Raw genomic sequence first — 14,448 nt, forward strand, 5'->3', positions numbered from 1 at the left:
GATCTGTACGCTCCCCTCCAATGAAAAGCACAAACTCATGTACAGTGACTCTGTGGCCACTCAAATTATACTGTTTACTAAATTATACTAAATTGTTTTAATCTGAGAAAAAACTGCAGATATATTAGAATTTATTCACTATTGCAAAATTTAAAGAAACTTAAAACACTGATTTGAAATTTTTGTAAATTAAACTGCAGTGATGACTGAGAAAAGTTTTGCAGAGTGAATAATTACATATCTGTGATTTGTATCATTTCCAGAAATTGATGGACATTGAATTATCACTGGTGTTTTTTTCTAATGTATTTCATGGTCTCATTTCTGTTTTTCTTCTTATATTTTTCCGCACAATTGGGATTAGTACAATGTTTGAAATTACTGACCACAGAATTCCGGAAAATCTCGGAAAGAGATGAAAAATTAACAATTGAATAATGCGCTCTAGGCTTCTACAACATACTTACTAATGAAGACAATTACAGTATTGGTAGTACTGTACTGCACATCGACAGCGTCATTATCATATCAACCGTTACAGCAAATCTCAGGCTTTCACATTACACTGTGTTTAAGGAGCTATGGCAAAACATTTATAAAAGTATAAAAATGAAACTTTTTCAGACAAATTGGTCTTCCTGTAAATTTAACTGGTAATTTTTAAATGACGCAATCCGGGGTTATACGGATATTTCGCTCTCTGTATCCACATGTTTAAAGACCTGCAGAATCATATTGCGAGTAAAAACTGGTGGACAGTCTGAGAGGTTTGTTTACAAATAGTCCTCGACTTACACCATATATGACTTAAGAAGAGGTGCACAGCCATCGACGGCCGTCCCATTAGCCCTGTTACTCAAGGCCCGGTGTTTGACTAGCTGCTGTATAACATCAGCTAATTGCAATATTTCTTATTGACTGCCAGTGAAGCCATTCATTGCATTAAATTTGTGGGTTTTTTTTTTCAAGTTACTATAAATCTTTTATTTTAAGATGGCTAGCAAATGAAAACATTGCAATATTGTGGTAGTGCAAAATAAAGAAAAGAAAAACAGAAAGAAAGTGAATTAGAAATTAAGTAGAAAATAGTGCAGCTTGAAAATATAATTATAATATTGTAATGCATTTCTGGGGGGGCGCGGGGGCGCAGTGGTGCAGTGGGTTGGGCCGCAGTCCTGCTCTCTGGTGGGTCTGGGGTTCAAGTCCCGCTTGGGGTGCCTTGTGGCGGACTGGCGTCCCGTCCTGGGTGTGTCCCCCTCCAGCCCTGTGTTACCGGGTAGGCTCCGCGACCCCGTATGGGTTAAGCGGTTCTGAAAATGTGTGTGTGTGTGTGTGTGTGTGTGTGTGTGTGTGTGTGTGTGTAATGCATTTATATTGTTATCATTAGATATTAATTTAATTTTAACATAAATAGAGTGAAATTAGTGAAAAAAAATTTCTCTAATGCCTCTCACCTCTGTGCCGCCGTCTTCCTCTACTACATTAATCTGCAGGAGTAGAAGAATTTACCTTCATATGATGTTTTAAGAATACCATTTTTTTATCTTGAATACATAAGTAATACTTTTTATTGCTAGTAGTAGCACTATATATAGCAGAAATTTTCTTTTCAAATATGTTCAGCCCTCCTGGCCTTTGTCATGCTTACCGTTATGTTGACGTGTTTGTGTTCTATTATGGTCTCCCTTTTGTTTTGCATTTTCAACTCCGGTATATCAGTAGGAAACACTGAAGATCAACAAAGACATGAATCTAAATATTCTTACATTCATCACATGGATGGAAACCAGTTAACATCAGCAACCGTAAAAAGTAGAAATCCTTTAGACACAAGTGGTATGTTACAGCGAAATGCATTCGGATTTAACTACGTAATATTCTAATTAAGACGTTACGCTGAATACATTTCGAGATATGCAAAAAAAACTGTTCAATATATTTTAAACACTTCAAGAAAATTAGATTTAATTCCCTAACATATGTATGCATACGTAATGTTTTAAAAAATATCTTTACACTTACATTTCAGTGACTCTAAATCACAACTCGGCTTTCTGTAATAATGTACTGAATACATCTCACGCTCTACATTTTCCTAAGGTAACATCATCTGCATTAGTGTAAAGAGGAATTTTAGTATTGGATAAAATGAAAATGATGCACTATTGATCCGTCATAAATGCTTCCTTTCACCGTGGTGCAGAGGGTGAATTAGAAGGCACATCTTAAGCTGAACAAAGGAAATGCACTGTCCATCTCACACTTACCATTTCTACACAGAGTATTCTGTAGCAAGAGGGAGTAGAAGATGAAGGAAAAGGGAAATGCTCCTGTTCCACCCATTGCTTCTGCGAGCACTGGAACATTCAAAGTGCCCTGGTCTACTTATATTTAAATGTTCCTGTGGTTAATGATTCAGATCATTGCATCAGCAGAGATAAACAATAAGGGAAGATCATGAACTTCTCGGCAAAGGAGGGGTTGTTCAGGAATATTTCAGAAATACCAAAAATAGAAAATTCTTGCATTTTTTGTCAGTTCATACTGCCAAGTGAGATTTAAACTGCAAAAAATTTTTCCTTTTCACTTTTTGTAAGATTGGTTGCTTTATGAATGCACCACATATAAAGTGTATAGCTTTAATAAATGGATTTACAACAGTGCTGCAGGAAAGTGGTATTATTAATGGCAGTAATTATTGCAATTATCAATGCAATTCTGAAGTTCTAAATTACACAATGTAGTATGAAAAATTAAAAACACACAGAAAAATCTTGCAAAAAAAAATAAAAAATGCCATAAGGCCTCAGTTTACCTTTCTGTCTTTACGGTAATTCAAAATGTTTGCTCTGCAAGTTCTGGAACTGCCTCTGGCAGGGACAGCATCACAGTGAACTCTACATAAGTGCAAGGTCCAAGGATAGTGCATTTTTCCTGATAATTTAAGCCACTTCAACCAAATTTGCAGACTCCATATCAACCTTATTCATTCATTCAAGGCTCCGTAGCAAAGCAACAAGGGTGCAAATACAATTTGAAAATGCTATTTTTTTGTGTAGATGTTCAAAAATCTCTGTCAAATCCACACTAACATTTTCTTTGTGGCTTACTTCATAACAACAGTCTGGGGTGGGTGAGAGAAAGGGGACCTGAAAGAGTGTGTTCCAGTGCCAGGGTGACACACTGTGAAAGCTTGGCATGAGGTACCCTTGGCAAAGCTCATACCATGGTACTGGAAAGGATGCTTTGCCTAATAACCAAGTCTTAGATTCTGGAAAAACAATGCAGATTTTGTTTTTGTTGCACAACTGTGGCCCAGCTCTTCTTGCTGTGGTTGTTTGAGAGCATGAGAACATGCTAATCCAATTTACACGTGTTTGGTGGACTTGGAAAAGGCACATGAACATGCTCCTGAAAATGTGCTATTGGAGGTACTGCAGGGGTATAAGGTACCGGGGCTGCTGTGCGTCATGTCCGATACCGTATGAGCACAGCGTGAGCTCTGTGTGACATCTCACCATCAAGTCAAATTTTATTTATGTGTCAGCTGTAAAAGACAATACTTTGAATGAGCGTTGTCAAAACAACAATAAGAAACTAACAGAGTTCCAAGGAGACCAAATAGTTTGTGCCTGAATTGCAGGTGCATCAGTCACAAAAACTGTAAAATTATTTCATGTGTCCAGCAGAGCAGTCTCAAAAACAATGACAGCACGTTTCAAATACAGGGGGGGTGTGGTGGCACAGCGGGTTTGGCTGGGTCCTACTCTTGGGTGGGTCTGGGGTTCGAGTCCTGCTTGGGGTGCCTTTGAATCGAATGGCATCTCGTCCTGGGTGTGTCCTCTCCCTCTCCAGCTCCGCGCCCTGCGCTGCCAGGTTGGGCTCCGGCTCACCGCGACCCTGCTTTGGACAAGTGGTTCCAGACAGTGTGTGAGTCAAACATGGGGAAAAAAAAAAAATCGGCAAAGAGGAACAGTGGTCGCAACTACAAGCTTGGTGATAGGGACTGATTGACACTTCACAGGATCATTCCTAAATGCCTGAAAAATGAGCACAGCATTTAGTCAGTGCAAGCTGTAAGAACTTAATTTTGGAAAACTAGACATAAAGAAAGGGGGGCGCGGTGGCTCTCCGGTGGGTCTGGGGTTCGAGTCCCGCTTGGGGTGCCTTGCGATGGACTGGCGTCCTGTCCTGGTTGTGTTCCCTCCCCCTCCAGCCTTATGCCCTGTGTTGCCAGGTTAGGCTCTGGCTCCCCGCGACCCCATATGGGACAAGCGGTTCAGACAGTGTGTGTGTGTGTGTATATGACAGCTCTCTAAGTCATGTGACACACACACACACATTTTCAGAACCGCTTGTCCTATATGGGGTCACGGGGAACCGGAGCCTACCCGGCAACACAGGGCGTAAGGCTGGAGGGGGAGGGGACACACCCAGGACGGGACGCCAGTCCGTCACAAGGCACCCCAAGGGGGACTTGAACCCCAGACCCACTGGAGAGCAGGACCGTGGTCCAACCCACTGCGCCACCGCACCCCCCAGTCATGTGACAGCAATCCCCAATTTCAATTTCTCCTCTGCTCCATAACACTTTATAATTTGTTTGCAAGACTTTTTATTTCATTTTTTTTTTTTTGTTTAAATAGTCCTACGTTAAAATTTAAAGTAACTTTAAAAGACTTAGAATAAAAATACACTGTCGCTGCAAGTTCCTGTTGAATGTCCTTTGCTGACAATTTCATCCCTTAAACAAGAGCATGTTCACTATCTTGTTATTTATCACCACCATGGATCAGACACTTTTTAGCTAACCCCTTACCCCAAACTAATTTCCAGTGTTCGGTTTTGCAATAATCTTATTACCTGTATTTATCAAATTTACATAGCAAGGTGTTCTTTTTGGAATAGCTGACGGCAAGTGCCTTTGCAAGTGCAATATTTAACCTCCACGGGGGTAATAATAATAATAATAATATGTGCAATAATAACATGTGCAATAACCGTTGGAGCATTAACATTATTAACATTAACCATTAGCCTGTTAAAATTAATATTATGATTAACAGTATTATTGTAATCTTTACTGTGTATAGGATATTTTACTGTGTACTTTTTATTCTTGCCCCACCCTTCTTAAAGTATTTGTTTAACAGTACACACACACTTTCAGAACCACTCATCCCATACGGGGTCGCAGGGAACCGGAGCCAACCCGGTAACACAGAGCGTAAGGGACACACCCAGGACGGGACGCCAGTCTGTCACAAGGCACCCCAAGCGGGACTCGAACCCCAGACCCACTGGAGAGCAGGACTGTGGTTCAACCCACTGTGCCACCACACCACTACACCCCCTCTGTTTAATAGTATTTCCTCCTTTTTTAGTATTTACCTTCTCTATTACTGTAGTAATTTTATTTATTGTATTATTGCAGTTTTATTTATTGAAGTTTTAGAGTATTTATTGTGTACATGTTGCTTAGACGTTTGACTCTTTCAGCATCGCACAAGAATTCCTATGTGCCCGGACCATGTGTACATGTACAAATGGCAAATAAAGTTCTATTCCTATTCCTTTGTTAAGGTTTCAAACCAGTTACCTTCAGACTGAGAAAATGAATGGGTCTGACCGGTACTCTACCCTCCAGCCTCAGTGGTTACTTAGTGGGTAGCATCCCACGCTACTGAACTTTGTCCCCAGGGAGGAAATGGGTAATGAACTGCAAATAGTTGTCATTTGCATAAGAGAATACTGGGAATAGTTTTTTACAACTGCAGAGGGTGCAGGGGGACTTCAGACTTTATAAGCGGTGTGCTTCTTGGTGGTATTTCTGCTCCAAGGAGTGGGTCCTTGAGGAAGGGGTTTCCCCGGGCAGTGGTGCTCCTTCTCCACCCCAGTGTCTGCGCCCTCCTGCTCCTCAGCCACAAAAAGCTGGAACTCCATCATCTCCTCTCTGAGACTGTGTCCTGCAGATGCCCATCTCTGGGTTTAACCCTTTTCCCAAAGTCACATGGTTCTTGATAGCGAGTGAGTCACGTCTAACCACCAACCAATGCAAGATGCCATGGGTAACAGCGGAGGGAACAGCATTATCCATGAGTATGCAGAGTGTAGAATATGTGAACATATGAAGCAACCTCAGCTATTAATATCAATCAACTTATCCGCTACTTAGTGTCAGAAATGTACGAATACCGTGTAAGCCTGCTTCATGTAAATAATCAACATCGCAGTTCACTCTAAATGAACGGCGGGATCAACAGCGGTGTGTAGTTCAAGTGTCATTATAAATATGCAGGTTTGTGCGATCAAGAATTATTGATGCTAGAATGAACATTAGCGGCCACAGAATGAGGGTCAGCATCAATACGGCTGTGATTAATTCCCGTTTCCACCAGTGCGGTCTGGCAGGGATCCATGGCATTTTTGCAGTGGATGTCATGGATCCAAAAGTTCCTGCCAATGCATTTCATGGCGGTTCTGGTCACCAGGAGGACTTGGTACGGACCATCCCATCATGGCTACAGAGCATTCTTACGAACGGAGACGAACAGAGCGAACAAAGGTATGAAGACAAACTAATCTGCAGAAAAAGAGTGACGCAGTTCATCATCTGCAGTCTGTTGGGTGGCTTGGACCTGAGCGTGAAAGTGTGCCAGAGTTTGGGTCAGCACCAGGCAGTAGGCAAACAGGTCATAATCCTTTTTGTGAATGCCCATTTCCTTCACTTTAATGGGGGTGAGTGTGAAAGTTACATAGGTCTACCCATTAAAATGTCAGTAAGCATTATTTCATGCTGTCTGTGCAGTCTTCTCAGATCATCCCACATTATGCTTTTGGAAACTCTTACATGTATTACAAAAGCTTTCGCTGCAGAATGTACTGTATATATCACTGGAACAAAATGCGTGCGTCAATCCCCCCTTTGGACACGTGGTGAACTCTGCGCACCATGCGTGCACAACAAAGGACAAGGGTGGATGGAGCAAGAACACGGCCATCTGGAGCACCATCACGGCCATCACAGCACCATGACCCCACATGGCCTTTCAGAATCATCGGCAGCTTCCTGAAAAACAACCACATCATACTGTGTGTGGGTAGCAGTTGGGAAGGACATTGGAGAGGTTAGTATGGGCAGTGCACTTAACAAGCATGAGGCAAGAGGGCATAAGGAGAGCAGCGAGAAGGTTCTACGCTAGCACATGATGCTTTATAGGAGTACCAGCACTAGCAAGGAAACCATGTTGTTTCCAGAACATCCCAAAGTCGTGTACAACACCATAGACATAATGGGAGTGAGTGTAAATGGTGACAGAGAGGTCAAGACCTAAAATACAGGAACACATGCGCTTACCGAAGCTGCTTGTCCCATGCGGGGTCACGGCGAACTGAAGCCAAACCCAGCAACACAGGGCATAAGGCTGGAGGGGGAGGGGACACACCCAGGACGGGACGCCAGTCCGTCACAAGGCATCCCAAGCGGGACTCGAACCCCAGACCCACCAGAGAGCAGAACCCTGCCAAACCCACTGCTCCACTACACTCCCCAAAACAGGAGCAGGTCAGTGTAAAAAGTTCAGCCTGCTGGGTAGAGCATGTATCTGGTGAACTGGTGACCTTGAGTGTGTCATGGAGGGTGTATACAGCATAACCAGCATCTAAAGCACCAGAAAGAGAACGAAAAAAGAGGAAGAGCCATTAAAAACAGAACAAGGTTATAGCTGAAGAAGGGCTGGTCTGATAGATGAACACGTGGCCGTGTGGAGCGCAGCACGAAAGCAAGAGGGAAGGGCGGCTGCAACGGGATCGAGGCTGGTGATGTAATAAGCAACCGGCTTATAGGATGTGCCGTGCTGTTGAGTCAACGCTGACCGTGCAAAGTTATGTGTAGTGGCGGTGAAAAGAACAAGCTGTTTCGTGTAATCTGCTAGGCATAAGGAAGGAGCCGAGGCGAGTTCCTGCTTTAGGGAAACAAAAGAGGCATCTGCTTTGCCGATCCAGTGTAGAGGTTTGCGCCAGGAGGGTTTACTGATGTCCATCAGAGGGTGTGCAAAGATCAACTGGTGACAGTAGTTACACATTTCCAAGAACAAAAGCGTTTTAAATGGTGTTTGGTTTAGGTAAAGTAGCTACGGCCTGGATTTGATCCGGGGAAATGCAGCAAGCGGAGTCATCTAAAATATGGCGCAAATTCTGAACACAGGGAGGAAAAAAGCTGTAACTTTTTCAAGGATGCTTTGTGACCCTTGTGAGCTAACGCACAGTCATGAAAACTTCACAGGCCTGCTTCGAGGGAGAGGCACTTGAGGAGGTCATCAAGGCCTTAAGGGTTAGGATAAAACTAATAAAAATGCAATGCCATGTTGACAAACACTTGTCCCAAGCAGGGTCGCAGTGAGCGACACAACAGAGTAACACAGAGCGCAAGAGTGAAGGAGGAGGGGACACACCCGGGACAGGATGCCAGGTCACCGCAAGGCACCCCAAGCAGGGCTTGAACCCTAGACCCACCACACAGCCGCCACAAGTCAAACACACCACACCACCCTAACTAATGAAAAGTCATAGAAACAAAGCCATCAGGTTGCCCCATGTCAGCAGTGGTCATACCACTTGCTAGACACACATTAGGTTCCCTGGGCTATCCAAAGGAAAACAAAAGCCTACAAGGGAGTAGAGGTTCACCCCGTGGCTGTGGCAGTTGAGCCACCAGGTCACAATTCAGCAATAAGCTCGATGGCAGCACCTTGTGGCAGGAAAGTGTACTGCAATTAAGGCCATTACATTTACATGTTTAATTAACTAATTCATTAATTAACAAGCAATCTTACGTTTAGTAAGAGGGGAAATCACTTTGGTTGTAGCACTGGACAATATACAATTTAAATACATACACATAAACAACACATATATGGACATACATACACACTTACAGTAACCGAACGTAGAAAAATAAAAAAATAAGTAGTTAAGTGAAAGAAGAAGCAAACATATTTGAATGCAAGGGGGGTGCATTAAAGTGAGATGATGACTGAAGTGAAGGTAGTGCAGAGTGTGGTGGGACAAAGAGCACTTCAGGCTCAGTGCCACTGTAGTGTAAATCATTGTAAATACCATAACCCTGTGCTGTAGAATGCTATGCTTTGGAGAAACGTTCCGGGTGAATTAATTAATAAAACTGGTATTGAATCTGCTTATGTTTGGTTGAAATTGTCAATGTAATACGTACTAGTAAGTCAGAAAGTACCAAGCATCACTTTTGGAGAAAGCTACATGTACAGCGGCACAGTGAGTCAGTGCTATTGTCTCACAGCGCCTGGGTGGTACGAGAGGACGTGGGTTCGATTCCTGCTCAGTCTGTATGGAGTTTGCATATTGATATTCTCCCCGTGTCTGTGTGGATTTCCTCTAGATGCTCTGGTTTCCTCCCAAAGACATGCCCTTCAGGTTCATCTATAAGTGTGTGAGTAAGAGAGTGTGTTCTTCTGATGTGGATGAGTGACCCATTTGTAGTGTAGATAATATTTAGGAGTGTAAGGTGTATGGCAACAGGCCAGGGGACCGCCTCTCTTGAGCGGTGAATGTTACCGGGTAAGTCTCTTTTTAATTATTTATTATGGTTTTAAGCCTTGTGTTTTAGTGTTTTAAACGTTCTGCCATGCGGTTTTTATATCAGCTGGTCTTTTGATTTTTATTGTTTTATTTTAAATTTTATTATTGCCATGGCAGTTTTTAGGATTAATTTGTTTATTGAATAAATATTTTAATTACCTGAAATGATTGATGAATGGAGGAATTTATTCCTGTCGAGTTTGAGTGTGTATTGAACCAGACATCCTTCGGCTGGTGATCCATGGTCCGTAAAAGAAAGAAAAAAATCTAGCAGTGTAAGCCACCTTGGTGAATATATGAGCTGATATCACTACATAGAGTTCATTGGAAGTCACTTGGAGAAAAGCGTCTGCTAAATAAGTAAATTTTAATGTAAGAAAATGGCAATTAATTTTTTTTTTTAGATGCGTTCCTTTTACGTGCATTACGGGCAGCGTTGCTAGGCGCGCGTGCACGCTCGTGCGTAACGGCGCTCTTTCGGCACTTCCTGCTCGGTGCTACAGAAGAGCTGTCGGACTTCGATCCGGGGCTCTTCGGCGTGGCCAGAAAGGGGAGGGTAATGAGATTTTCTGCTCCATGTCATTACTTTGGTTGTCCACACGGCTTTTAAGTGTAACTTCTAGATATCATTTTTAGATGCTTAGCTCTGTCTGTTACACGTAAATAGCAAAGCGTGGATAATGTTGCAGACGCGAAGTACCAGTGACAGCGAAGGAGCTGTGAGCTCAGCGTCTCCCGCTGCGCCACCGTGCAGCGTGTGTCACACTCTGACACTGTCACTGACCATCTTTTCGTTCTGGAAAACGTATTGAATTCGATGATTTAGTCCTTACGATACGTTATGAGCTCTACGTACGTTTCGGATAATTATCCAGGTTGGTCGCTGGAACTTGGCAGCTGGAGTCTGATACGTCATTATTACGTAGGGTTAGTCACACTCACAGTGACAGTCAGCTTTATTGTCACTCCCACAATATGTGTCGCACAGATAGAGGGCGATCTCCAGAACTTTAACTGTTTCACACGACAAGTCTCTGTCCTTCTTCTTGTGCAGATCATGGCTCTGTCCGGCTGGGTGTGTCTGGTGACTGGGGCGTCAAGGGGCATCGGAAAAGGCATCGCCCTGCAGCTGTCGGAGGCCGGAGCCACTGTCTACATCACGGGCCGCCAAGAGGAAACATTGAAGGAAACAGCTGCCGAGGTGAGGGAGACGGAGAAGAAGGTTGTAAGTAGCAGCCATGGATGACAGGTGTGGAGTGTAGTGGGTTCTTTGTTTCATCTCTGAAATGTATCTTATACCTTTAAGCTTTGTTTCTTGGGTTTTAGTTCTAGAAAGGTCTCAACGCACATCTCTTCCAGACCCACGTTGCTTAATCTCCTGAAATCAAAACTAATTCTCGTCACACCGTGTGTCCTGATTACCTTCGTATTTCTTACCAGACCCCACCGTGTAGGTAGATACTTGAGTGGTCTGCGCCTGCAGAACAGTGGTGTTGGACAAACTAACTGCTTTTTATAATCATGTGTGATCGAGCCCTTTGTCTGTTGTCAGATGCACTTTAATTAACTTTTAATTGTCATGTGGGACAGGTGGTAGTGTAATGGTTAGAGCTACTGCCTTTGGACACAAAGGTCACACTGGGACAATATATACAGAAACACACATCAGGGCAGGTCTATTGTACATCTGTCAGTGCGACAGGGTGTTCAGCAACTTGTCAAATGTAAAATGTGTTCAAATTTACACCGCTAGCATTGCTGTCAATACCGCATAAGCTGGTATTTTTCCCCTTTCCTACTGATAATATTATTTGCTGAAAATGCCTATGAATCTTTTCTCCTCACCCAATGGTAGGTAAAAGAGAGGGGTGGGGACTGCGTTCCAGTATTGTGTGACTCGTCAAAGGAGGGCGAAATCAAAGATCTGTTTGAGCGGATCGGGCGCGAGCAGAAAGGTAGACTTGACATCCTGGTCAACAATGCGTACGCTGGAGTGCAGGTCAGTGAGATCAAGTGAATTTACTATTCAGTTGGCTGCAAAATTGTTATGTTTAGGGCTCCTAATTAGTTATTTAATACAGTATGTAGCATTTTAAAGAAATCTGAATTTTGTAATACAAGTTCAAAGCCCTGGCATATAAAATTGGCCTCGATTAAAGGCAAAAAGTTTTAGAGTGTTATACATCTGTAACTTATGATGATGAATATGAAGTATTTTGAAGAAAAGCATCTGCTAAATTAATTAATGTAAATATCTGCGATAAAGACAATGATATGCTCTGTCTGGAATTACAGACAATATTTGACAACATGGGGAAAAAATTCTGGGAAGTTGACCCTTCTATGTGGGATACCATTAACAACACGGGCCTCAGGTACACAGAGAAGACATGTGGACCACATTCTTGTGGTGTAAAGGGAAAACAAAGCATGTGAAAGTGACAGTAACACTGCTGTACATCACATGTACTTTTATCTTTTAATCATATTTTCAGTCCTTGAAAATGACCTTGCAAAACATTATTATATTTTAATGTATGTTTTTTTTTATTTAGTGGACGTCTTTGTCCAGGATGACTTGCAGTGTTTGGTTATGTCATTTTTGAAGAAAGGTATCAGCTAAGTGATGATGATGATGATAATAATAAGAAGAAAAAACAGAAAAGAGTACTAGACACATTTTTGTCAGACTAGAATTCTTTGAGTGCTTATTCTTCCGAGGCTCAAACCTGCAACATTAACGCAAAGGGTTATTCGGTGGTAGGTTCAGGAGATGAATGAATGTTTTTTGTTTGTGATCCTTTAAAAAAAACAGTGAGGAAGCTGTTGTTCAGTCTGTTACATTATCTTCCTTGTCATTTTCTAGGGGTCACTACTACTGTACAGTGTACGCTGCCAGGATGATGGTGCCTCAAGGTCGGGGGCTTATTGTGGTTATTTCTTCTTTGGGGGGTCTGAGGTACCTCTTCAACGTGCCGTACGGGGTTGGCAAGGTGGCTGTAAGTACACAAGCTCATCTCCTCCACTCCATTACATTTTCCCCCATCTTGGGTTTACTTACTCTCTAACCCTAACCCAAAGGTTGATTGAACATATGAAAGTAAAAATCAAATGCTATTTGCGGCATTAGGTGGGTTACTAAAAAATGGCCTTAGTGCTGGAATATGGATTACATGTCATCAGCAGTGTATTTGTTTGCATCACTGCAAATGTCAAGCTCAGATTTCTTTTTAGATAGTGTCTAGAAGAGTTCCTTCTCAGTGACACTGTGGTTTTCTGAGTGGTTGATATGGGAGTTGAGCTGATGGTGTATTATTGTGTACGCTGTGTTTCAGTGTGACAGGCTGGCTGCAGACACTGCGCTGGAGCTCAAAAACACTGGAGTGGTCTCTGTCAGTCTGTGGCCAGGAGCCGTGAAGACTGAGCTCATCACCGAGTTCATCACTACGAAGGATCTGGTCCCTGGAATCAAGCCTGCAGTACGCAACGTTTTTCACCGCTACTTTGCGAATTGGACTTTAACATGTTGTTCATAAACAGATCTTGTTAATGATTGTCCTTATTCAGTCCAGAAAAGTGTTTGCCAATGGAGAAACGACAGAACTGAGCGGAAGATGTATTGTTGCACTGGCCAAAGGTGACATTTATACACACATCTGTGTTCATTGCGCCTGTATCTGTGCTTTAAAATTTATTTACATGTGCAGATTTATTTGTGTTGATAAATCCAGAAATAAGAAAATGGGTGTTAAAGGCTATTATCTTAAATGTGAAAATTCAATCACAAAACATGCGTAACAAATTGTGCTATAGTTTGTGGAATATCTGTTTAATTTAACTTTGCTGAGGGGGTGCAGTGGCGCAGTGGGTTGGACCGGGTCCTGCTCTCCAGTGGGTCTGGGGTTCGAGTCTCGCTTGGGGTGCCTTGCGATGGACTGGCGTCCCGTCCTGGGTGTGTCCCCTCCCCCTCTGGCCTTACGCCCTGTGTTACCGGGTAGGCTCCGGTTCCCCGTGACCCTGTATGGGACAAGCGGTTCTGAAAATGTGTGTGTGTGTGTTAACTTTGCTGACTTTGTTATCAGATAAGAATCTGATGTCAGTGACGGGGAAGGTCCTCATGACATGTCACCTGGCACGTCGCTATGGATTTCGAGATATTGATGGTATACAAATTAATTTTAGAATACCATTTTTATTTTCTGTTGTTTGCTGAGGGAAAAAGTTTTTCATACTTCTTAAATGCATTCATATACAATTACATATTTATGTATCAAAGTAACAGATCTTTTTGAAAAAACAGGAGGTTCTTCTTTCAAATTGGAGATTGACATATTGAAAACATGTTTGAACATACCGAATTTCTTAAATGTGCTCTCACTTTATTTTTCTCAGGTCGCAGTGTAACTGACTACACCTCATTCAAGTTCCTCCTGTCCCAGGTGCCATACCTGTCTTGGCTGTCTGTTCTCATTCCCTCCTTCGTCAGGGTGCCAAAGTTCATCTTGACCCTCGCTAACAGCAAGTTCTGAACTACGCAGGATGCTGCGTCATGACTGGAAATTCCTTGCAATCCATTGTTTCTGTGGGGTATATTTAACCAGCTTTACGTACTTACAGGGTCCTCAGAAAAAGTTAACCACCAAAGTTTAATGTTCTAACTTGGATCAAATTAAGTATCAGCATGGAATGTATACTTTTCTTTTGAACAAAAGATTAAAAATGTTGAACTGAGTGTTAGGTGGAAGCTGAAGTGCAGCTGAGGTGCAGGAAAAAGAACTGGAGAAAATATTCAGTAAATGCTATTGGTTAATAAACTGCTGATTTTGTCTTAAA

General features: G+C 42.5%; 2 protein-coding genes across 2 annotated transcripts in view; one reads left to right on the forward strand and one right to left on the reverse strand.

Moving 5' to 3' along the window:
* The window catches only part of LOC108937852 (putative leucine-rich repeat-containing protein DDB_G0290503), a 29,478-nt gene extending 27,091 nt beyond the window's left edge, over nucleotides 1-2,387 (reverse strand). The window contains exons 1-3 of the mRNA XM_018758030.2: nucleotides 2,268-2,387; nucleotides 1,649-1,728; nucleotides 1,455-1,487 (exon numbers count right to left, since the gene is read on the reverse strand). Of these exons, the coding sequence (XP_018613546.1) occupies nucleotides 1,455-1,487; nucleotides 1,649-1,728; nucleotides 2,268-2,343 (189 nt within the window). The 5' untranslated portion in view covers nucleotides 2,344-2,387. The remainder of the gene's footprint in view (nucleotides 1-1,454; nucleotides 1,488-1,648; nucleotides 1,729-2,267) is intronic.
* A 7,714-nt stretch (nucleotides 2,388-10,101) lies between these two features.
* Nucleotides 10,102-14,448, forward strand: dhrs1 (dehydrogenase/reductase (SDR family) member 1). The gene is made up of 9 exons (XM_018758094.2): nucleotides 10,102-10,171; nucleotides 10,670-10,816; nucleotides 11,471-11,614; nucleotides 11,911-11,990; nucleotides 12,482-12,614; nucleotides 12,951-13,094; nucleotides 13,183-13,252; nucleotides 13,698-13,778; nucleotides 14,008-14,448. Exons 2-9 carry the CDS (start codon nucleotides 10,673-10,675, stop codon nucleotides 14,142-14,144), a joined length of 933 nt encoding a protein of 310 aa, XP_018613610.1. The 5' UTR covers nucleotides 10,102-10,171; nucleotides 10,670-10,672; the 3' UTR covers nucleotides 14,145-14,448.

This window comes from Scleropages formosus, chromosome 1 (genome assembly GCF_900964775.1).
Source record: "Scleropages formosus chromosome 1, fSclFor1.1, whole genome shotgun sequence".
Lineage (NCBI taxonomy): Eukaryota > Metazoa > Chordata > Actinopteri > Osteoglossiformes > Osteoglossidae > Scleropages > Scleropages formosus.

Bases quoted from the DNA above. Each gene is read 5' to 3' on its own strand.
- dhrs1 (XM_018758094.2), top strand. From the start codon at position 10,673: ATGGCTCTGTCCGGCTGGGTGTGTCTGGTGACTGGGGCGTCAAGGGGC. The intron at 10,817-11,470 runs GTGAGGGAGACG...ACCCAATGGTAG, and splicing joins TGAAGGAAACAGCTGCCGAG to GTAAAAGAGAGGGGTGGGGA. The intron at 12,615-12,950 runs GTAAGTACACAA...GCTGTGTTTCAG, and splicing joins ACGGGGTTGGCAAGGTGGCT to TGTGACAGGCTGGCTGCAGA.